Source organism: Triturus cristatus, chromosome 6, assembly GCF_964204655.1.
Source record: "Triturus cristatus chromosome 6, aTriCri1.1, whole genome shotgun sequence".
In the NCBI taxonomy this organism is placed as follows: Eukaryota; Metazoa; Chordata; class Amphibia; order Caudata; family Salamandridae; genus Triturus; species Triturus cristatus.
In genome coordinates this window covers 1,462,320,107-1,462,344,130 of record NC_140589.1, presented here as the reverse complement: position 1 = coordinate 1,462,344,130, position 24,024 = coordinate 1,462,320,107, and the positions used below count along the sequence as shown (strand labels likewise).

Genomic DNA, 24,024 nt, shown 5'->3' with positions numbered 1-24,024 from the left:
GGTATTGTGAAGCTATTGTTTGCCTTGTTTCATTTTTAGCATTTATCAGCACGACACTTTTGTTGACACCTAACAGCCAATATAATGAGTTTTTATTGGCTACAGTTTGCGTAGTTAAAAATAAAAATAAATCTTAACATCAGGAGTGATAACTTACGTTTATTGCCATGCTTGTAAGCAATAAAGTTTTCTCTCTGTTAAAACTTGTAGGTAGTGCTAAATTAGTAACTAGGTTCTCTCTCTTCTCCACAGAAAATGTTAATTACAGTGTAAATCTTCAAGACTTTTTTCTGAGAACTGTAGAACAGTTAGGCCTTTTTGAGTAAGAAAGGCGTAAGATGAAATGGCTTCAACACCTTCAGATACTATGGGTAAAATGGCAATCCTATAACAGGACTATCTAGCAGGTCATACAACTTAACAGCGGTGCAATTAAAAGTATTTAGTGGTTTTCTGAAATGATCCAGATCACCATTTCTGACTGTGACAGGATAGGTATTTCTCCTGGCCGATCTTTCTGTGTAGGATGGTAGTAGTCTGTCTACTTGTCAGACGAGTGTGAGAAATTAGCTTTCTTTCCGCCACATACTGTGTCTCAAGTTAAAAATACTTCTCACCATAAAAGTCCTTTTGTGGTTCGTCAGGGATAGTTAGCACTATATGAACAGATTTACAATACAGTATGATATTTATTTTTGCATGCGTCATGTTTCTTACGGGGAACCTGTTTGTGAAAGATATTCTAGGTGTGCCCAACGTGAGTGTTTGTCAGGCAAATGGTTCATTTGACTGCAACCCAAGGCATAGCAAACACCCAGTCAGGAATTCCTAGTAGGAGTGGAATTGACGTATAGCCAACAACACCATACATTCCAGATATAGCCCCTTTGTGTCCCCATTTTTCGTGATGGATCTGGATTGGTGAATCCGAAAGAAATATAGGGTCTCTGCCAATCCTAGGCGTAGGGCAGTGAGTCTATTTGCTCATCCTTCTGACCTGCTGTCTATCTAAACAGAACTCGCCCTGGAACTCCTCAGAAGATTTAAAGGCGTCCCCCTTTCAAGAGTTGTTCAATAGTGTTTATGCCCTCTGCTGTCCAGTGCGGCCAGAATTGTCTCAACCCACCACCATCCCACCTGCATTGGTCCAGAGAGAGGCACTTTTGTGATGACAAGAGTGCACATGTACTAGAGTGTGTGCTCATCTCCATATATAACATATCTTATTACAGGGTGTGCCAGTGTTACAGGTTGAGTCTTGCACTTCTAAAGGCCCCCAGACCCTGCTCTCTTATGAGATTGTCTCACTCTATCGCCACCCAGAGCAGAGAGTCTCCTATGTTTGGTAGCCAGAAACTCAACTGGGAGAGGTGTTGTGCGATGTAATGGTAACCTATATAGGATGGGTGCAGTCCTCCCTCCTCTGTACATACATACAGTTTGTTGATTCAAATTCGAGGCTTATCCCTTTCCCAGTCAAAAGAGCCTATACTGAGTAGGAAATGACGTGGAATAAGGATGGGAAGTATTCCCCTGACCAAGTTGAATCCGGGTGCTGTAACCATTTTAAACACTGCTGAAGGTGAGGCCATTTCACAAGGTCTAGCTTCATCTTAGCCAATGAAGGTTTTTCTATAATCCTCCACCATGCGTGCCATTCCTTTGTCGAGAAAGATATACAGGTATTTTGTCCCCTTTGGATTTCATGGTAGTCCTTCTACACAGGCACTTGTTGTCCTGCCTGAAATCTGCATTACTGCACACTTTGCCCAGCTGACCTTATAACCGGAGAAGGCTGAAAAATCTTCAGTAAGGAAATCGGTGCTGGGATTAAGTTCCTAGGTTGCCGGAACATCACCAAAATGGCATAGACATATAGTCGTCGTTTATAAGTCCGGACTTGGTTGGTATGAGGCAGGGATTCCTGCATCCTTCCATTGCTTTGAGGAATTGCAGCTTAGGGTATTGTGCAGCACGTTATCTACAACTCTGAATGTTCTACAGTTAGTGGTAGCAACGGTCTGTGTCTTAGATTTATGGTAGTTAATCTTTCTGTCTTCGTAACAGCCTGGAAGAAAATGCTTACTATTGTACTGGAGATAATGTACATGGATTTAAGAGAGTCACAGACTGGCATACTCATTTTTTTTGTTCTTAATTAGAAATTGAAACCATACAAATACATCCAATAAAACATGATAAAAACCTGTATCAGCTGATAAAGGGTTGATAGTATTATTGATAGCAGTTGGATCCCTTTATGAACATAGTATTGTGTCATGTGATACATATAATTTACATCACTAAAATATCAATCAAAGAGCATGGCCACCATCATTGATCCGTAACACCTCATCCTCGCTTCGAAGGCACTCCAAGTAGATTGGCATTTGTTTTGTGCTTTCTTTCCTTTCACTCTCTATAATGCTGCCTTTAATCCAGGACAGTCAGTCAGCTTTGTCAACCAATGCTGCATCAGTAGTGATTGGATTTGATCCAATTCTTTGTGACGCAAAGCCAAGCAATGACAATGGCATAGATGTAGCCTCATCATTCCCAAAATAATGGCTTGTGGTGAAAAATGAGTACTACATTTAGCCTTGATATTAGGCCAAACGTTTGTTAAAGTAGGGCAAGTCGGAAACATATAAACCAAGTGTACATCCTCAATACCGCGGTGTATACATAACAAATCTTTTCTCCAGTGAAATAGCTAAAGTGATGTAAAATAATCCTAAAACGTTATATTTTAAGGTCGGTTTAAAGTAACACAGAATGGCCACAGAACACAATATCGAAATTTAGGATTCTGAAATGTTCCAGACTATTTTCCCAATCTAGTAGATTGTGCCATCAACTCCTATTGCAACCCCTCCCAAAATTTTCTTTGGAGCGTCTGTATTTTATCATGTACAGAAGTCCACACACGAGTTCCTAAAAAGACATCTTAACAGCATGCATATAATTTTGATTTGCACCTATATAACAGAAAAAAGTTTCTGTTTTAAACGTATTTGCAGGAGCCAAACATTGACAGCAAATAATCCATTTGAATTTGGGAAAATGAAAAAAGCGGGCCATTCTGAAACAGCTGACCAATTCTTTGGATTCCACCCCCATGCAAAGACTGGCAGCCTGCACCCAGAAAGATCATTGGAACAGAGGCAATTGCGAAGACGTGTCATGCACTGTTGAGAGTTCTTAATGCGTTGTGCCACAGATGCCGAATGTAAAAGACAGCCTCCGCTGCCTTGAATCAGAACTTTTTGTCGTAGCTTGGCTCTCAATATTAAAACCGACAGCCTGTTGCATCTGTTCCAGAGTCAGATGATATACTGATGTATTGAGGACTCTGCACTGCCACCGATGTATATTGCCCCTGGATCAAACAAAATGGACACCAATCATCCCATCAAGGCCCATTAATAGGGTTTAAAACCTGGAAGCTTTTAGCCATACTTTTATTTTCATGATTTCTTAAATCTCGGTGTTCTTTGAGGTTTTTGTAGCCCCCAAAGAAAGCTTCAATAACGGAGTCTAATTTTCTGAAAATTATTCAAGCACTCGATACCGGGAAAAGTCTTGGAAATATATTCATATCCACGATATTATAGCATCCGAAATGACCTGTTTGTAGTATGTACCAGTTCTTTATCTTATTTGTGCACTTTTGTAAAAGTTGTTCCTAATTAGGGTTGGAGATATAACATAAAAAGCAGTGATGAAATAAAGCAGTCCCGTAGATACCCTGTAAGCCCCATCAGAACAATTCGTGCGACCGATGCACCAAATAATATTTGGATACATATTAGCAACTGATCACCAAACACATAACAGATCGATTAATGTGAGGAATGCTATACTCGTGATATCTCTATCGAGTGCAAACCCATGTGTGCACGATAAAACCACCACGAAGATGACTCAAATTAGCCACATTGCAAGAATATTGGTATAAATGTTAGCATCAGCATTTATGACAGCAATTGGGGAATATAGGCCACATTCCATTTCCAAATTCCCTTATTTAAGGAAGACTGCTGCATTGGTCTTGTCTCATGACTCGGGAATAACTACATTCTATCAGCACAAGATCATTAGATTATTTGAAACCGGTTAGATTGTATATGCTCCAGTTAATGCATGTTTTAGGGTTAGTGGATTGCTGGTTGTTTCTCAAAGGCATGGTATTAATTTTACTCACATTTAATTTTACTCGCATTGTAACAGATCATATTCAGGGGATAGATCTGTTCCTTGCCTCTAGTGATTTGATAGGACAGGCTATGATTACTATGCACAACAAAGTGACATCCGATCATGTCCCCTGTGAATTGAACTTAAACTCAACCTGCTTATAGGGAGTAGATATAGTTTGCCTTTCAAACTGGTCTCCTGGAGTAGAAAGAATGTTGACATACTGTCATGCACCTGCTGAAAGAATTCAGGTCTTCACACCTACCTGCTGCCTCTCTCCCATTGGTCTGGGATTCCCTGAGCTGGCATAAGAGGTTAAACTCTTTGATATTCCATTGCTAAGATTTATAAGTGAGATATGTTAATGGCCAAGAAACATTAACAGCAAGTGGCGAATAAAATATTGCTGAGACACAGATTAAAGACCTAAAAGAACAGGATGTATACCAGCATCTATCCAAATGCTTTTAACCGGAAGTTATGTAAACCTAAACACATTTCTCTATCATGAGATCTTCTAGATATCCATAAACATTACATTATCTCTATGTGAGGGGCCTTAGTGCACATTCAGCTGAGATATTTATTTTTAAAATTCATTTAAAAAAATTGACCTGAAGTGGAGACAATTTTTCAAAAATCCTAATGTGGCACTGTTCCAATTTACAACCCTGTTTGTTGAGTGTTTTTGGCTCGGTAGATACCCTGTTCAATACAGTGATCCCTAGGTTGCCGGCTTACACGCTACTGCAGAAGAGGGGTGGGGTAACCAATGTATAGACATTCTCCATATTCTTGAGAAGGGGATGGCAAATATCTTTGGCATTCTGTGCAGTGAGACAGGCCATCATAGCCCTTTGGAAGAAGGAACATTAGAGAATGGTTACATAGACTTTTGCACCCCCTGGAGATGGGGAAGATTTCTATGACACCAGAACAGCAAGAAGAGGACTTTGAAGATTTATAGGCACCTTTGTTAACTTATATAGCCTTTAAAGTTCGGGAATGTGCATGTTCCTGATACCAGAGGTGGCTAAGATGATCTAGATATAACTCAAGACAGAATGATACTGTTAGTTTAACTGATGGGGCTACACCCTAACTTGGTATGATACGTGAGTGTGACTAAGTGCATGGGATGTAGGGACTAGGAAGGAATGAGTTAGAGGTTCTTAAAGGATCCCTTTTTTGGTTTCTTTTTTCATGTCTGATTTCTTGTAGGTGATGATTTTGTTATGTCTTAACTTGAACTCAATAAATAGATTCATCCTTAAAAAAACCACAAAAATTGCATTTAGCTCCTTTCAAAACAGAGAAAAGAAATGTGACGGAGACTGATTTCATAAGAGAATTTTGACACCGTTACTTTCAAGTTCCTCAGAGCTTTACCAAACCAGTGTGCTGAGCAATCAAGACAGTTAGGTTTCCACTTAGTCGAGTCAAGATTTCGACCAATGGCACGTCTTATTTTTATGTTTTCAGAAATAACGCTGTATATTTTTGTGGCTTTATTAAAAAAAAATACTGTTTTCAAGGTTTTTATCAAGCTGTAAGGTGAAGTTTTTGGCCACTTTTTTTTTTTATACCTTGCTAGCGGCGGATCTAGAATCGGGCTGTAATGTGCCTTGCAAGTCCCTTGATCTTACCGCTAGGTGTGCAGTGTCTTTTCGGTAGGATCTTGTTTAATGGGGCTTGGTCTTCCTCATGGTTCCATGGGTCACATGCTTGTCTCGCTCTCCTCCGAGAGTGTGCCTTGGGAAAGAGTTGCTGTTTCTAATTTGGCTCATCCCTCCTGGGCAGGGTGTCCGAGAAGGAGTGAGATCGTAAGAGTACGCAAGAGTACAGCCCTTTGTCTCCTGCCATTTACTCTCCGTAGTTCAATTACCTCCAAACAAATGCTAGGAGACAGACTTCTACTTCCAAAGACAACATAGCTTTCTTGCTGTGGACACTTTTTCTGAAAAGGGAAGAAATACAAGTTATTTCAGTATGGTTTCCTCATGCTATACTTGTTGTGTTCTCTTTTTCGCTTCCTGTTCCTTCTTTGCAGCTAAATGCTGTTTTACACCATAAAAGGAGCATCAAAATGCTCCAGTAATTTTGGTGGTGGGTTTCTGCTTCCTGGTTACCTTGCTTCTTATTTACAGTTTTTCCATGCCCTTACAACATTGGTTCTTTAAAGGGAATTTCTTCATCTACATCTCTGGTATCCTGCCCCAGCTGGATCCCATCCTCATCAACTTCTCTCCAGGGCTTGTAAATTCCAGGCTTCTCCACTGTTCTGTACTTGGAATTCTGCATGCGTGCATGCCTAGAGGTTTTTTTGCAATGCTTGGCTTTTTCCTCCTTTAACTAGCTCTTCATATATACACCTGATGCTTCCATGTTTTAGTCTGAAGTGTTAAGCAACTCAGTGTGTTCAGGATGGAGTTGCCCTTTATGCAGCCTCGAGGGATGAACGTGTTACCGTTGCATCCAATACTTGACTTCTTTGAGATTTTTTAAATGTTTCCCCAACAATCAGTGCCATTGGTTGCAGGTAGGGCCCAACAGCACTCGTTTTTTGAGACCAGGACTTACTGTTAATTGTTGATGATGTACCACTAAGAATGTGTTGGTTTGATTTCAGGTGAAGGACAGTTTGAATTAATTACTAAAGAACACGATTAGGGGTACCTTGAGTGCCCTGACAAAGGCCCGAGACCCTCTTTTGCAGGACCATATTGTGGCCGAAACATGCCGACAAAAGAGACGTAGAAAGGATGTTCTAGACTTAGATTCACAGTAACATCCTCCAGGCCGAACCCAGAGGATCAGACTCCCTCCCTTCCTATCCGAACCCACCGATATCAACTGCGGAGTACCCCAAGGATCCTCGCTCAGCCCCACACTCTTCAACATCTACATGGCCCCCCTCACCGCCATCGTCAGATAGCATGGGCTCCTACGCCACCCAGCTCATCCTCTCACTCACGAAAAATCCCGAAGACACCAGACTCAGTTTCCAGGAAGGAATGAAGAACGTGGCAGCCTGGATGAAAGACAGCTTCTTGAAGCTTAACTCAGAGAAAACCAAGGTCCTCACCTTGTGGCCCACCGCCCTCGGTAATCCGCCCACACCTACAGACCACGCACAAAACATCTGTATCATCCTCGACTCCTCCCTCTCCATGAACCGCTAGATCATCTCCGTCGCCTCCACCAGTTTCAACTGCCTGCGCATCCTCCGTAAGACCTTCAAATGGATCCCCCCCCGACTGCAGAAAGACCTTCACCCACGCACTCATAACCAGCAGACTGGACTACGGCAATGCCCTATACGCCGGAATCAACAGAATCCTTCTACACAAACTCCAAACCATCCAGAACGCTGCAGCCAGACTCATCCTCGGGACACCGCACCATGAACACATGACCCAACACCTACGAGACCTTCACTGGCTCCCCGTCGAGAAGAGGATCACCTTCAAACTCTTCACCCACGCCTACAAATCCCTCAACAACTCCGGACCCAAATACCTCAACGAGAGATTATCCTTCCACATACCCAAGAGGAACCTCCGCTCCTCCGACCTCGCCCTGCCAGAGGTCCCCCACATCCACAGAAACAGAGCAGGCGGGAGAGCCTTCTCCTACATCGCGGCCAAGACCTGGAAAGAGCTCTCTGTGAACATCAGATGCTCCCTGTGCACATCAGACGCTCCCTGACCCTGCACACGTTCAGGAAGAACCTCAAGACCTGGCTCTTCGACTGATCCGGAGCTGCTCCCCCCTCACCCCCTCCTCCTAGCGTCTTGAGACCCTCACGGGTGAGTAGCGCACTCTATAAACCCCTGATTGATTGATTGATTGATTGTAATTAATCTAGCCCTTTGTACCCTAAAATAAGGGGAACACCTGAGGTTTACACAAATGTTGTTATATAGAATCTTGACCCTTTGTATGACCAGAAGAATATTTATTCTGATATCCTTTGCAATGAGGTTGAGACCACCATGCGTACCATCTTAACATGGTGAGACAAACTGGCTGATGAAGAAGCATGCCGCAAAAAGTGGGTAATGTCTTTCTATCCAAATCCTTTTTTCCTTCTTGTTTTCCCTTCACTGTGACTCTGCTATTCGAAGAGTGCAGGAATAGGTACTTTGCCATACTTTAATGTGACTCTTTGTTTTTGTGATGGAGGGTGTATGACAAATAGACGTCTGTTGCTGTGTGTGGTTTATTGTTGTTTCTAAACTGTAGAACATTGACGGTGTACAAAGGCTTCAGAACCGAAGGGAATTTCAACCACCTCGGGCTACGAGAGACCTTTGTTTTTCCAATTAGAACATTCTGCCCTCATGGGGCAGAATGTTCTAATAGCGTTATGGTCCACTGTAGCTGGGCCCGCTCCCCTGTTAAAGGCCCTCACCTTGGACCTTTAACGCTAGAGTGGGTGGGCCTTTAATGGCTGCCGTAGCCCGCTATAGTGGACTATAAAACTATATTACGCTGTTCTTAGTAAATGGAACTTAAATATACTCTGCTTTTTAAGGAGTTATTTAGAGTCTGTCAGATAGAGCAGCTCCAATACATATTGATGAATTCCTTGTCCCCCCCCTTAATGCCATGTTTGCCGTATATCCCCCGCCCGCACTAATTACAGTGTATGTCATTGTTCGCACTCTAAATAGAGCAGATGGAACATTCCCCAATTTTAGGTGGATAATCCGTATCCGCCAAAATCTAACTAATACCCTCAGTTATAACCAATAAATTGTTGCTATATGGTAGGTCAATATCAGTCCTTTGTATGCCTATGGTACAGATTTTGTTACCTTTCATATTATAAGATACTATAACATGAACTTCGAGGTTAGAATCCTGTAGCTCATTTGGCCAACATCCTAATCCACTCTTCTTCATACAGAGGGAATGATTATATTTTTCTTACTTTTTTTTGCAAAAAAAGGTTGGATTGTGTGTTTTGTGTATTCTGTTGAGAGCATAAACTTGCCATGGCAAAAGGTAATGTCAGTAGGACAGGTTATTCTACATTCTTTGCTGTAAAGCAAAAGACTTGTTGTCTGTCTGACGGTAGAGTAGCTCACCTTCTTGTTGAAAGAACAACTGCAACGTTATTTTTCGAGAACAGCTAGATCTTAGTTTCCCATTCTTTCTATTTAATCAAATTCTGCTCTTATTCACAAATCTTGAGCCTGTTTATAATTCCGCTATTTTCTTGTATTGCCAAAAGGTCCTTAATATGATTTCAGGTCAATTTTTTAACCTCGAGATGGCAATTACATTTCTGAAGTATCTTGTCATTTCATCAGCTCTCTTTTCTCAGTTTCAGTAAGGAAGAGGCCTACAGAGATTTCTTTGGTGTAATAGGATAAAACGTTACATTCACACTGAAAACTGACCAACAAGATTTTTCTAAGAGAAAAGTTGTAAGGGCAACTTTACCTTGGAGGTACAAGACATGCCTATCTTGCCAATCAAAGGCAGCTATTACTAAAAAGCATTATACAACTTCAGTTTCATAGCCGCAGTTGTATGCAACTTGGGGCCCCAGGTGTATTATGCTGACTCCAGTACATATTCTCCTCTACCCGACTACTGGACACAATGGTCAAAGTGTATCTTGAAGTGGATAGTGTGTCTTCTGTATAATGATTCTTCATCTATTGCCAAAACACCCTTTGGTCATGATCTTATCAGGTATCGATCCTCAGGTGAATATACATTGAACATTTCTTCAAGACGGGCTCAAGGACCTCTGGTGCTATGAATCAAGAAACTGGGAGGACAAACTGATTTTTAAAAAAATAAAAAATTATTAGCAGCTCTTGGTCAGTCATTAGTAATGTATTGTATTTTAATTGCACTTACTTCCCCATATGAGGTGTTGAAGTGCTTTGTGGTGGGTAGTGTGCTACTCTGGACCTGAGGTTAGTGAGTAGTAAAGTGGTTTTTGGTTAATTTATGAATTGATGCATTGCTCACATTGGGCATGTTCCAGCTGAAAGTAACTCTTTGGACTACCTTGAATATTCTAGAGCGGAGTATTGTGCTCTTAAGTTGCTTCTTCCATTGTTTACCTCAAATCCAGCCTGGTCCAAGTACAGTGGACTATGATGATCCACCATATGAATGAGCAGGGAGGTATGAATTGTCGATTTGTATTGGGGCAGTGACTTCAAGTACAATACCAGCTTAGAGGAGGGTGGTACAGCTTCCACAACTACACAACACATAAGTAGATAAACTAAGAGGAGATCTAATTGGTCATCAATATATATTTTCTCTCTGACATTATCTACCTTTGAAGAGATCCACATTTGAATTGGTTTCCCAGTAATCCTTAAATGCGTGCTCTCTGCATTCAAGTTCCCATATACCATTTCCAGAAGGAATGGGCTTTGGATAGAGCGGTCGAACGGATATATATTCTTAAATTTGACAACTTCTGAAGGTTCTGTTTAATTTAAAACAGCTCAAGACTAAGATGATTGTCATTGCCCTTGATTGACAAGGCTATTGGTGCAACACTGACCTCCCTTTACTATCTTAGAAATCACTCAAATAAATATTTCCGTTCAGTTTGGATCTCCTCTACAAGTAGTCACTACACCCTTCTATCATTGAATTGGTCTTCTTTTTTTCTTTCTTGGAAACTACCTGTATGGTAATTTGAAGATCCTGCAAGATGACACAAATATTTTGAAGGAAGATAAACATACAGATATGAAAGCCTGGAATGTCTTCAAATGGAAAAGATAACTAGGTGTTTGGGTAAGCAGGTTAGTACGAATATCTGCCAGAAAAAAAGCAGACCTTCCACTTTGCCTGTGACAGTGCGGTGCACCAGGCACATTCTGGCACACAATCTGGCAATGTACAGAAATCACAACATACTGGGAAGCGATCATGCACACGGTTTCACAAGTAATGGAGGGAACGATTCGACCGGAACCGAAAAGATGTCTGCTTAACATTTGGGAGCCCACGGATCTCAATCGTGCGGCTCAGAATTGGGTGGCGTTGGGTATGGCAATAGCAAAAAGAGATATAGCACAACTATGGGGCTCCAGAGAAGGTGGTGACAGGACATGGACGGTGTAATGATAACCGAATAATCTGTGTATTTGCATAGGAGATGCCCTAAAAAGTGGACCCGGGTGTGGGGAAAGTGGAATACATATCGGGGCAATATTTGTGAACCCCCACAAGAGGAATCGCTATCAGAAGGAAGTGACTAGCTACTGAGATAAGAACATTTCATAATGCAATGGATATGGACATGAACAAAGTTGAGGGTGCAAAAGAAAACCCTATATGTGTACTATCGGACCTAACAAAATACTGCGGTTAAACTATTGTCTTGCACTATAATGTATGCAAAAGTGACTGAGTGATAATGCATCAATGTTTATAGCAGAAAATATTAATAAAAATATTTAAAAAAGCAGACCTAGTATACTTGCATCTTTTGCTTTCTATAGGCTCTAGGTTTTCATTTCCTGGAGTACACTTTTCTGAGTCATCATTTTTTCACAAATCGTTGACTAAGGATTTATATTCAGGATTTAAAAATTCTTCCCATCGGCTGTTTTTCGCTAATTGAATATTGTGTTTTCCAGAATTAATGGGCATTTGATCTAATGTGCAAGTCTGGCATTCAACATCTCTCCTTGAAGGGTACTTTCTTAGTGGCACTTACATTAGCCAGGGAGGGTGACTGACTTCCAAGCACTAGGCGCACATTAATCTTATTGAGGGTTTCATGAAGAGTTCTTTCTTCTGGAAGCCATTTTAGATTTTCACATAAATAAGGTTATTTACTCTATCCTCCTCACTCATCCTCCCCAGTGGAGTGCTGTCTTCATACACTAGATGTAAGAGAACCTTTAGGTTTTTATTTCTAAAACACTAAAAAAGAAGTATAATGTTGGGATATCATAACAGATTTGGCTTCTTCAAACAAATCCACATCTTGATGGCTAGTGTCCATATCAAACATCTTGTATCTCCTTCTGGATAAACACCGGCTTATTCCTTTAAAAACTGAAGCAGCTTAGTTCCTTTTATCGTAAACTTCTGTATTAGTGACATTTGAAGTGCATCGGCCTGATGATAATTTCCTGCCTTTTATTTAGCACACGTTTTTGCCTTAATTCTGATGCTGGAGTAGGCAATGCCCCTCCATGCAGCTTGTTTGCTTAAATGATTATTTATTGGTCATCTTTGCCCATAGCCTTCTGTTTTACTCTCGGGGATAATCTTGCTACCCTATTCTTATACATGGCATATCATAAAAGTTCTCACCATTGAGAAGAATATACTGATTTGTGGTCCTAGTTCTCTGCCATGGATATTTCAGTAGAATTCATTAACAACCCTCCTTGCTCCTTGTTAAACCAGAAGCATTGTTCAAAATGTGTAGGCTTCCTGCAGTGACATTCGGTCAAATAGCACTGTCTTAACTGACCCTTTTCGTCATTTGCGATAATTGAGACCCTTGGAATATTAACGTGCAGCTTGAAATTAGTGCCTATCTTCACCATTTCCTGCTTCATGCATCTTTTTTTAAAAAGGGATTAGAGTATGATTTTACAGCACAGAGGCATTTTAGTGTCAACGTTTTGTTTTATTTGGATATTAAAAAAAAGAGAGCAGAAGTTCTGAATACTCCTGTTTTCTCTAGGACATTAAGCTTGGGGATGTCACACATAGGCGGTGGAAATATTCCAATGATGGAGAACTTTATTAACTCCATTATAGACCGCCAGGATGACAAGTAGGTAAATGTTGTTACTTCATCAAACTCTGTAGCACTGTGTTTATGAAACATGATGCTTGTTTGTTTAACCTTTACACTAAAATTGTGATTGTTAGCCCGTGTTTTTTTAAGGGTTCGGGTATATTCTTAGATATTTAGCATCCTCTCCATAAAAACCATCAGTGGAGCTGCCTATAAACCGTTTTCTACCAGCCTCTGAAAGGAAAGTGAGGATGGATGTAGGCTCTGGGGAAAGATGAAATAATGGCTGAAAGCATGAATGGATGACAGAGTGTAAAGGTGAAATAGTGGATATTACTAGGTGGATGGAAGAATGAAAGAATTAATGTATAGATGCATGGATGGAAGAGACAAGGAAGCTGTTCCAGGGAGGCTTAGCTTATTTGCTTCACTAACTTGGTGGCATCAGCGTTTTAGTTCAAAGTGGGCGATATTTAAATCTTCTAGCGACTTCCTTGTTTGGAAGGAATGTCTTAAACACGCCCCTTCAAAATACTGATTCAGCATCGATTCATAAACTCTAACAATTTGGGAAACCTTTTCTGAATAGGTTAATTGGGCTTAGTGCATTTGAAAATGGCGTTAGTGTTCACAATTCCTCTCATTTACAGAATTGGAGGGTTTGTGCATGCTAAAACACGTTGTACAGCTGGCCCATTGTACTTTGCTCTCTGTTCAACTCCTTCCATGCCATTGATTCTGCCAATGCTCCAATTCTGATGAAGGTTTGCTTGGGATGAGATTGTATGTTGGTGACACAAAAAGTAGAATAAAAAATTTGCAGACCGGGACTTAAAAGTTAAGGCTCCTTTCAGGAGAGGAGGGCTCGAAGTCCCGCATGGGCTTAGTGTATTCTGGATAATCACTGTAATGGGTAAGTACATTGTAACCTTCCACTAATGTGCTAATTATTAAAAGTACAGTGTAATTTGCTAGACTGTACTTGAACTGTAAAGCTTTTTAAATGATCCTATTAGTGTTAGCTGAGTCTATTTAAATTGGCATGTGTGTGGCATAAGCAAATTAGTTTTTGGAATCCTATTTAAATTCCTTATGTAATTGTTGACTAGTGTATCCTTTTAACCCTCACTGTAATGTGTTTATTTTTTGTAGGCATACATTAATGTGTGGAAACAAGTACCAGGATGGAACAAGATATTATTCGAATGTACTCATCCTCCCCTCCCCCTTTGGACAATGGAGCTGAAGACGAGGACGAAGATGAATTTGGAGAATTTGGTGGATTCTCTGAAGTGGAAGGCTCGTGTGTTGGATTTGCTGATTTTGACGCACCTGATTATTCTAATTCAAAGGAGGATTTTATCCCCCCAAACCACTTCATGCCCATTCAGGATTACTCCGATGTCAATAGCTATTCTTCCACCGAAATCAATGAAAACTGCTTTCCAAAATTTTCTGATTCTCCAACGGGACAGTCTGATTTATTAGAAACTGATACTTGCATTGAAGCTATCCAGTCAAGAACTTCAAATTCCCTATTTCAGGGAAAAACCAGTCCTGAATACGTAAGAAAAAAAGTACAAGAAAAAGAACAATTTGTTAAACAAGAGCATATCTCTCCAGAAGTTATTAGACCGCAGGTGAACCAGGAAATAAGTAACTGTAATGGTAATAAACTACCCTGTCCAGAGGTTCTTACAAATGGTTTTGCAGTTTTAGACTCTGTGAATCCTCAGGGAACAGAAGCTCTGGACGTTGACAGTAATGCAAAGGGATTAAAGACTATTAGCTCTCATAGTACAGAGCTGACTTTGGACTCGGTATCCAGACCAAATAAGGTGTTTGATTTGACCACTTTTTCAAGTAAAAATACTGAAGAAATAGAAGATCAAGCACATTTGGAGTTGGATGATGCAGTATTGCCAAAGAGTCAAGATAACTGTCTCATAAACAGAGTGAATGATAGAAGCACTGGAATTGTGTTGAATTCCAGCACTTCTCAAGATCAGTCTGAGCTAGAAGCTGCCCAGGTTTGCTTTTCTGATGCAAATGCAGTATGTCTAAAAGCAGAGCAGCAAGGGGAACAGAATACTGCATCCTTGCAGTGTGAGACTGTTGTCAGCTCTAGTACACTGCCTGCAAGTTTAGGACCAGCCACAAATCATGGGTTAGAGGTTATTGGAAACACTGAAAAGAGTGACTCTGGACATAAAGTAAGGGAAGCTATCAATGTGGATGCTTCTAGGACTTGCAGTTCTACAGAAATGGTAAATGATTCTAGTATAACAATCCATGAAGAACATAGACTTGAGCAGAATGAGGCCAGAGACCGTGTTTGTACAAACAAAGTTAGTTTGGATGACTTTGGTGGTTTGACGAACAATGACCATAGTAGTGAGTTTGCAACTTTCCAGGTCAGCATCACAAAGGATTTTGACCAAGTCAGTACAATGCCTCCTTCTCTCGTTTGTGATATTCCGGAGCCTAATGGATTTATGTTTTTGGAAAGCACTGCAGAACAGTTTCCACAATTCACTAAAACTGTGGGGGAGTTTGGTGAGTTTGGAAATGTTAGCACTACTTTGGAGCCTGAATGCACAGTCCTTGATCTCTCTAAAGAAACAAAGGTGGGCGCATTGTCAGACCTAGATAGCACCCAAGGCAAGTTTTGTGATTTTCCAGCTAAGCCTTTTGCCGAGGTGGATAAAGATGATCTGGAGTTTGGGGATTATGATTCTGTGCCAAAAACCCAGGAGGTCAAAGATGCCTTTCAAGAGTTTGATGATTTTGCAGATTTTAGCTCAGCCAGCTATAACCAACCTGAGGAGTGGAATGCTTTTGAGGATGAACAAAAAGGGAGGTCTTGGACAGCTTTTGGAGATGAGCAGGCCATGGATTCTTTTATCAGTGAGGAGGAGCCACGGCAGCCCCATAGGACAGAGGTGCCTATTGAGAGTGAATCTGACAAAGCCAGTAAGGGCACAGTTTTGTCCAGTTCCCATAAAACAGAACTTACTGGACACGACCAAGAAGCAACAGCTGCATTTCAGGTGATTTTTGTTCTTTTATAAGTTATAGTGTTTATATCAGACTTGTTGAGTTGCGTAGTTATCACTGTTACACCAGCCTGGTTGATGTGAAATTTGCGGTCTGCATGATTTTAAATTATGACCTTACACAGGTTTCCAAGTCACCTGTTACTGCATATGGCATTGATTTGTTGTAATTTTTATTGGTGACTAGTACATTCAAACTATAGTATAAAAATGTAGTCTGATTCAAAATAAATTATATACTTATTTCAAACATTTGTTATAATGGAAAAACGTTAGTAATTTCCTAAACCTTTTGTCCTCGCCTGCATCATTAGTTTGTATCACATTAGTGAGTGGGATAACTTTTTATACTTTTTTAGACTCCTCAAACTTGTGAACCCTTGTTTAAGAGCTTGACCTACAAGGCAGTTTTAGAACAGTATGCTGACCCTTGGTTACTAGCTAGAACACATACTTAAGAGTAAGCCAGAATATAGTGCTTACTGTGAAAGGGAATAGGATACATAATAGAGACACATTTAAATGCCAGCCAAACTAGCCTCCATTGATGGTCAGTGCCACCCATTAACGAGTACAAGCCTCACCCTCTTCCACCCTCTCAAGAACCAGCCACTCGCATCAGAGACAGGCCAGCACATAAGCACACCCAGCTGCTATCAGCTGCCTAGCTGTAATGCACAATTTCTCTATACTGTATCTGTGTAGTTTGCTAGAGAAGCTGCCCAGGCTGTGATTGGGCTGCCCTAATACTTCTGCACTACGCTAATAAGTGCTGATGGGACCTTAACAGCACTTCTTAAATTCAGGTTTGTATATGTGAAATGGTGTGCTCTAGCAGTGCATATTTAAATGTTCAAGTTCTAAGTCACCATATCGGATCACATTAAACATTGTGTTTCACTTTGCAGTCTACAGTCAGATAAGAAATACTAACTACTGTTTCTTATCTGTTACTGAAAGTTACATATTGTTTATTATAAGGACTTGAATATGAGGCCCCTATGTGTTTACCTAGGCCTGGCCAATTTGCGTCATTTCGGGTTAAAAAAATTAAGAAACATGGCAAAAAAGGTTTGCACAGTGCCTAGATTAACATTATGCACTACTTTTTAGTGTGAAATGTGTCCTCGCGTCTAGGACCTATTTTGCGCTAAAAAGTAGTGCAGAATTGATTTGACGCTTACAGCTGCTCATGGTCAGTTTGTTTGGGGGTCTTCCCGTGCCCTAGGAATAGAATCTTTACCGACCTGTCTCAATTACACAACGGGGTATAGTTGGAACTTCTATGTCTATCAGACCTGTGTGTGTGTCCTTCAGCCATCGAGGTCATAAGAGTGAGGGACTCCAGGCTAGGTATTAGAGAAGACACCACGCCAGGGTGGTGAATATGCTGTCTGGATCTGGTTGCATTGTCTAATTTACAAATGCACTGTGAATGGAACAGTATCTGCACGTCTAATAATGCGTGTTCTACTTTTTATTAGATCGTGCATAATCTTATAAACCAGGGTATTGTACCAGAAATGGGACTTTCCCAGCATTTTCTCAGCTCTGTCAACCAGTCCCAGCAGTTCTTGACTTCCCTGCTACACATCTAAGAAGCAATAGCAGCACTTCTGGTTTACTATCTTTTAAGGCTTCTTTACCTGAGCTGCTCATCTTGTACGAAAGCAGGACATTTCTGCTTGGCCATAACGGTATGGGAATTGTTACCTCCCTGTCTGTGTGCACTTATGGCAGCTTCTCCAGTGCCTGTCTACAACTGCCTCTGCCTTTTACTCCCTGTGCTGTGTCAGGGTGTGTGTGTGTGTGTGTGTGTCAGGGTGTGTCTGTCTGTTTGTTATATGGCTGCTGCCTGTGCTTTACCTGTGAGTAGGGACGCTTACACGTTTGCTGAATATGATATTTAATTGTTCTTGATACAAGGGGAACTAGTCCTGCAGCTGGTGGGCTGTATCAGTTTTGTGTGTAAGTGTGCACTCCTGCTGCCTGTGCTGTTCCAGCTCTGTGTGGGCTCATGGTGTGTCAGGCGCCTGCGGCCACAGCTCGCATCAAGGTACTACTGGACAAAGCTCGATCTACTACGGGCGTCCTGGTTGGGTCCTGCCTGCAGTGTGGCGGGCAGAAGCGCTGTGGACACGCACCCGGCCCACTGCTCGGAGGGGTACTGATGTGCGGCCTCCGCCTGTGCTGCTCCAGGCATGCCTTAGCTTCCTGCCAGACCTGACTTGTGCAACGTCCTGCCGAAATTATTTCTGGAACCTGGGAACAGACTTGCCTTCCTACTGCTCTCTTGCCTGCTTGGGCTTCTAGGAGCTTATTCTTGGCCGTGTTGTGGCTACTAACTGGGGTGCCTGATTATGTGCCTCTAGAGCTGGGGAACTCTCCTCGCATTTCCTATCTGCTGTCAAGCTACCTCCCCTGGTGATGCCAGCTAACCCTGCAAATTTTTTCATTTTACTCTTTTTGATCCCCATTGTGTTGTTTCAGCCATATTTCCCAGCTGACTCTGGATGCTATGCCTCGTGCTGAGCCAGACTCCATTCAGTGCCATTATTTGTAGCTCCTCCTCCTGCCACCTCTGCACTTGCTCCCTGGCTATTTCCTTCTACATACTTGTGCTTTGCTATTCCTTTACATGCTGCCCATCCTGCGGTTGCTTCTAGTGCTCTCTCCTTGGCAGGAACGGCGCACATATTACAATGGGGCGGCGAGGAGAAACTGGGCAAAAACAGCTTATCTTCGAACCAGGTATGACTCCGTGCTGTCAGCGCTCACCCTCCGATTTCACCAGTGCCTCAAAACATGCAATGGCTTATGTGCGTTGAGTGCATTGTATGGAGAGAGAGTGGTATGATGCTAGTAGAGAGTGAGATACAGGAGGCCAAATGGAAAAGTGTGTCCAAGTACCAATGTTTTTTAATCTGTTTAATGATTGCGTATACAGTAGTAACAGTTGAATCAGTTTCTTATATTTGGTATGATGTATAATAATGAATTGCTATCAGTAGAAAATAATTTTTTGTGTATGTAAAGAATAAAAAAATATGGCAAAGAAAGTTAAAGGGTATCAGGCAAGTAGTACCCATTTCTTGTATTCTTTGTGCACTTTTCTCTCCCTGGTCTTCTGCCATTAGTATTAGTGAGGGGGGGGGGGGCTCTTGTATAAATTTGCTGACTCAATGCAATAGCCTGCTTTCCTTGGTTAATCGTTGTATTTCTTTCACTCTTCTGAGTGGTTTAACCCCTTGTGTGCCCATGACGAGCTGGACTCGTCATGGGCCGCGGTTGCGCTGTGCCCATGACGAGTCCAGCTCGTCATGAACCCCGCCCGCTAATGCAACGGCCGGCACAGGGCGGGGAAAGGGCGTGGCACACAAGGGGTTAATAAGGTTTGTCTCTTTCATGATTTCTCATTAGTTGTATGATCACTTCTTTCGGTGTACCTTCACTTCCGATCTGCATCCCCATCACTGCATCTTTCATCTGTAGTACCTCTGATGATAATCTACACCAGCTGTGATACCTTTCGTTTTGTTTCCAATTGGCATTGATGGTGGTGAAATAGTATAGTGAAATATGAAAGTAATTAGAGCGGTGGATATGTTAGTCTGTTATTTGGATTGAGAAGGACAGTGGAGGGATAGAATATGGAAAATGTTTGCTTTTATATAGCTCTTGCTAACCCCTGATGAGGTGTTAAAGGTGTTATGGGGTGAGTAAAGGGGAGGTGGAAGGGGGGGGGGGGTAAGAGTCAGTGGGAAGGGTTTAGAAAGGCTTGTTTGGGAGATCTGAATAGTAAGAGGTATGAGATGATGCAAGGAGGGGTAGAGGAGGGAAGATTCTAGAAAGGGTTATTTTGGGGATCATAGTAGTGGTATGGGGTTTAGGATGAATCAGACAGTGGAGGTAGAGGATATATTGAGAGAGGTATAGGATGAGAAATGGGTATAGTGCATTGGATATGCTGAATTAGAAGCAAAGTAATAAATATATAGATCAGTACATGGAAGGTGTATATATGTGTGTGTGTGTATATGTGTGTGTGTGTGTGTGTGTATATATATATATATATATATGTAGATTAAAGTATCATTTAGTAAAACCCAGCTTTCAAGTGTTGTTGTACTTTAAATTAATTTATTTGTATTTATTTTGTGTAATTCAATAGTGAAGCATTTGTAGATAAATAGTTATGATAAGATTTAGTTAATTATGGAGTCACTGTAATGCAATTATAGGTAATATGTTCATTTACCAAACTAACGAATTTTTCATTTTTAAAAAAACCATAATTATTCTACACGTTTATATAAAGCAATACACATATGTAGGTAGACATTTATAGACCAAATAAAGGCTTATATACAGAGGGATATGCTCTATATTTATGTTCACATATGGTGGTTGTGTGGGTAACAGACCATTCTTGAGTAGCCTTCTGAAGATAATATTAGGTGGTTATCTGTGGATCTTATTTTTGGGGGGTAAAGAGTACCGTAGTTTGGCTACTTGAACAGAAAAGATTGTGCCGCCCCTGTTTTTTTTTTCTTGTACGGTGGGATTTTGAGGCGAGATGCCACTCTAGAGCAGAGGTTCCTTTGTTGAATGTATTTGGTGATATTATTCCTGGTGAAGAGCGGTCTGGTTCCATGTATTGCTTTGTGGGTGATACAAAGCAGGTTGAACGTGGATCTGCTGACAACTTGTAACCAATGCAGGGCTTTCAAGGCAGGGAAGATGTGGACTTGTGACTTTATACGTAATAGTAATCTGGCAGCAGAGTTCTGAATCAGTTAGTCTTTTCATAGTTGTTAAAGGTGATTCGTGGTAGAGGCTATTGGCGTAATCTAATTTGGACAGAACAAGAGAGATGGTAGCCTGGACCTTGTGTGGAAATCCCAGATGGGGCAAGATGCGTCGCAGAGTTTTTGTAGTAGAAAGTTTGATCTTGCTAGTTTGTCCATTTGGACATTCATTGATAACTTGGAGTCCATGGTCATTCCGAGGATTCTTACTTCCTTTGATAATATAGTCGGTGTTCCCAAATCATCGGGCCAGGTGGCGAGCCAGTCACAATTTGTCCAATCGCCACACGTGAGTATTTCCGTTTTGGAGGCATTCAATTTGAGATTGCTCCTTGTCATCCATTGATCCACGGCTCTGAGACAACTGAAAATTGGTAACTTTCCAATGTCTTTAGGGCATTCCAGTTGAAGGAGTATTTGTATCTCATGTTCATAGTTGTAGAAGGTGAGGTGAAATTGATTGATCAGTGATGACTTAATGTAGATTTCTTTTTGTTTCCAATTTACATTTTCCTCAGTACATTACATTTAAGCAAATTGTGCCCTCTTTCAAGATGAGCTTTCTGTCCTTGCAAATCATAATTATTGAGGGAGCGTACTGGTATGCCGTAAGTTGCATTCAAAAGGTTGTCCACAAGAGAGGAAGGTGCACTCTGATAAGTCAGTCAGGAAACACACTTGTAGTCCAATAAATTCTTCTTTTTATTTAAAGTTGTTTGTTTTAAAACCAACACAAAGCCAACGCGTTTCATTCCCTAGTGTTGCGGGAACTTCGTCAGGGCTGTAACAATTGTAACAAGAAATTACATAAATACACATGTAATACATAAAAATAAACACTATACAATGGACAGCATTGTAAACAATACAAAACATTAAAAAACATTAAAAACGAAATGGCCCAAGAACAATACAATAATTACAACAAGCAAGTTGGGAAGAGACAGCAGTAAGACACCAAAATACATATAATAAAGGAACATGTAAAGACCTGTACCCATTCAACTAATGAAAACAAAAAGGGATAGTGGTAGTATAGGTATTCGAAAGGTGAGAAAGTGAAGTCAACATAGGAATAACCCTCTGACGTAATCGTGGGAAAAAGACAGAAGAACATAATGATATGCGAAGGCATCTCACCTTAATAGGAATGTCAGATAATTGCAAAAATCAAACTATATCCGAAAAAGTTCCTTTGAGTTGTGTATCAACGCCTAATCGAATTATTCAATCAGTCCAAGTAATTCTAAAAGAAGACAATGACACATAAATTCAGAAACACAGACTTTCCCTAAATGATGCAAAGACACAAAAGGAAACCGACTTAAATGACCAAACGTTAAAGCCATTGGCAAATATGAACAAGAAACTTATCTAAAGATATAAATATTAAAAAGGGGGAAGAGGAGGTGCTGGGAGTAGCTATAGCCCAGAAAGGTGGGGCTAAAAAGGCGCCAGTGGTCTAGTTAATAACCATATACAGACTGCCTCACCTGGATCATGCAACAATAATCAAACAATGGTTCACAATGAATCACGCAATGGCTCCCAATTGTCTAGAAGAACGGGTGTGGATAAAACCTGAGGCAATTTCTGAAAATCATAATTATTGAGGGAGCGTACCGGTATGCAGTAAGTTGCATTCAAAAGGTGTCTTGTATTTTCGCTTCATGGGTTGCAATGTTGGAATCGTTCTGTCCCCCACACCTCCAACCCCTCCCTGCCCAAATCCCTGGTTGCATTGAATGTGCCCTGTGTATTGTTTGTCGCTCCCTTAGTCTGATCTTTAGTACTAGGTGCACCTCGTTGGCTGTCTTGAAGCATTCTCGGCATACCAGTCAGTCTGATCGATAATAGAGTGGGCTTTCTCACCCCTGCACTGTTGGCCACCAAGCATCCGTTGCCTTCCTTTTACCTGATCCAGTGCCACCAAAGCACACTGACTGCTTGCTTAGAGTTGGCTCATGTTCCCCAGCAAGACTGAGCAGAGGGAGGGCTAGATGCACCTTCCACAACTTGTTTGTCAGCTAGCCTCTTTCCAGGAGCTGGAGTAGTCTACTGCCACAAGGCGATTACCCCATCCAGTTATCTCTTGTCAGGGCCCAGACAGTTGTGGACCATTTAGACAGAGTCTCACTGCACGCCTACCATTTTGTTTATTCCTGCCGTGGCACCCAGAAAACAACTTGTAAGCTGCATGCTGAATTCACCTCATCTCCCATCTTATTTACAAGTCAATACAACTCCAGTATCTTGTTTGGAGTAAATGGAGTGGAACCTGTCAGAAGCACATTCGAATTTGGTTGGTTGCCCAAATGGGCAATACTTGTACAATCTTTTTGTTTTTAATGCCAAAGTGCTGGACACTCGTGTTGAGTAATAAGAATTCCATTAGCCTCTTACGGAATATTAGTGGTGACTCAAAGCGTGGAATTCTCTTATTCTTTTAACATCAGATGAACATGTCTTCAGCATTTCATAGTGGAGACTATGAAATGTCTGCAATAGAAAGTGGTTTCATTGTACTGGTGTTACAAAGCAGGCACATTTAAGATCATAGGTGTGATGGAGAGGAGCAAAGTAAATGTGAGTAAGAGGGTTTTTTTTAAATGTAAATACAGTGTGCTTAGGAAATAGAAGGAAGTCAGTCAAGCTCAATCGGAATGTTGTCCAAATGCATACTGGTGTCCTGAGACATGCAAGGTTTTCTGGGTACCTTGGGACAGATGACTCCTTTAGATAACAATCCATTCTTGAGGGACAAAATGTGAAGGCAGACCTGGTCGATGGGAGGAATTCCTTTGGGCAAATATTTCCATGTGCCATCATGTATGTGATCGGTCCATCACTTTCTGCACCCAACTAAAGGCTATTCAGAAGACTCATCTGCCCCAATAATGACGCATCAATTCTTGCACTGTGATGTCCTTATCAAGTGTATACTTCCTGTTTTAAAAGGAAAGGCTCTTGAACTACCTTCAATGTTTGTCGGTGGCACCCGGGTGCCCAGCTTGTCCAGTCCTATTTTTGATTTACAGTCGGATACCAGTGGTCCAGAGTTTGGGTTTAAAGAATGCTGGATCTCCAAAACGAGCCAAAACGAGCCATCCTAAAATTTCAGTGAATTTCTGATGATGTGGCTTGAACATGCCAGCTGGAGTGCATGGATGAAGAACATGAATGCTGTATGGAACCTTTAAGTTCAGTCAGATGT

General features: G+C 41.2%; 1 protein-coding gene across 2 annotated transcripts in view; it reads left to right on the top strand.

Moving 5' to 3' along the window:
- The window catches only part of AFTPH (aftiphilin), a 248,932-nt gene that overhangs the window by 34,178 nt on the left and 190,730 nt on the right, over nucleotides 1-24,024 (top strand). For both annotated transcript variants that reach the window (XM_085612526.1, XM_085612525.1), the window contains exon 2: nucleotides 14,099-15,996. In XM_085612526.1, coding sequence (XP_085468652.1) covers nucleotides 14,131-15,996 — 1,866 coding nt within the window. In that variant the 5' untranslated portion in view covers nucleotides 14,099-14,130. The remainder of the gene's footprint in view (nucleotides 1-14,098; nucleotides 15,997-24,024) is intronic.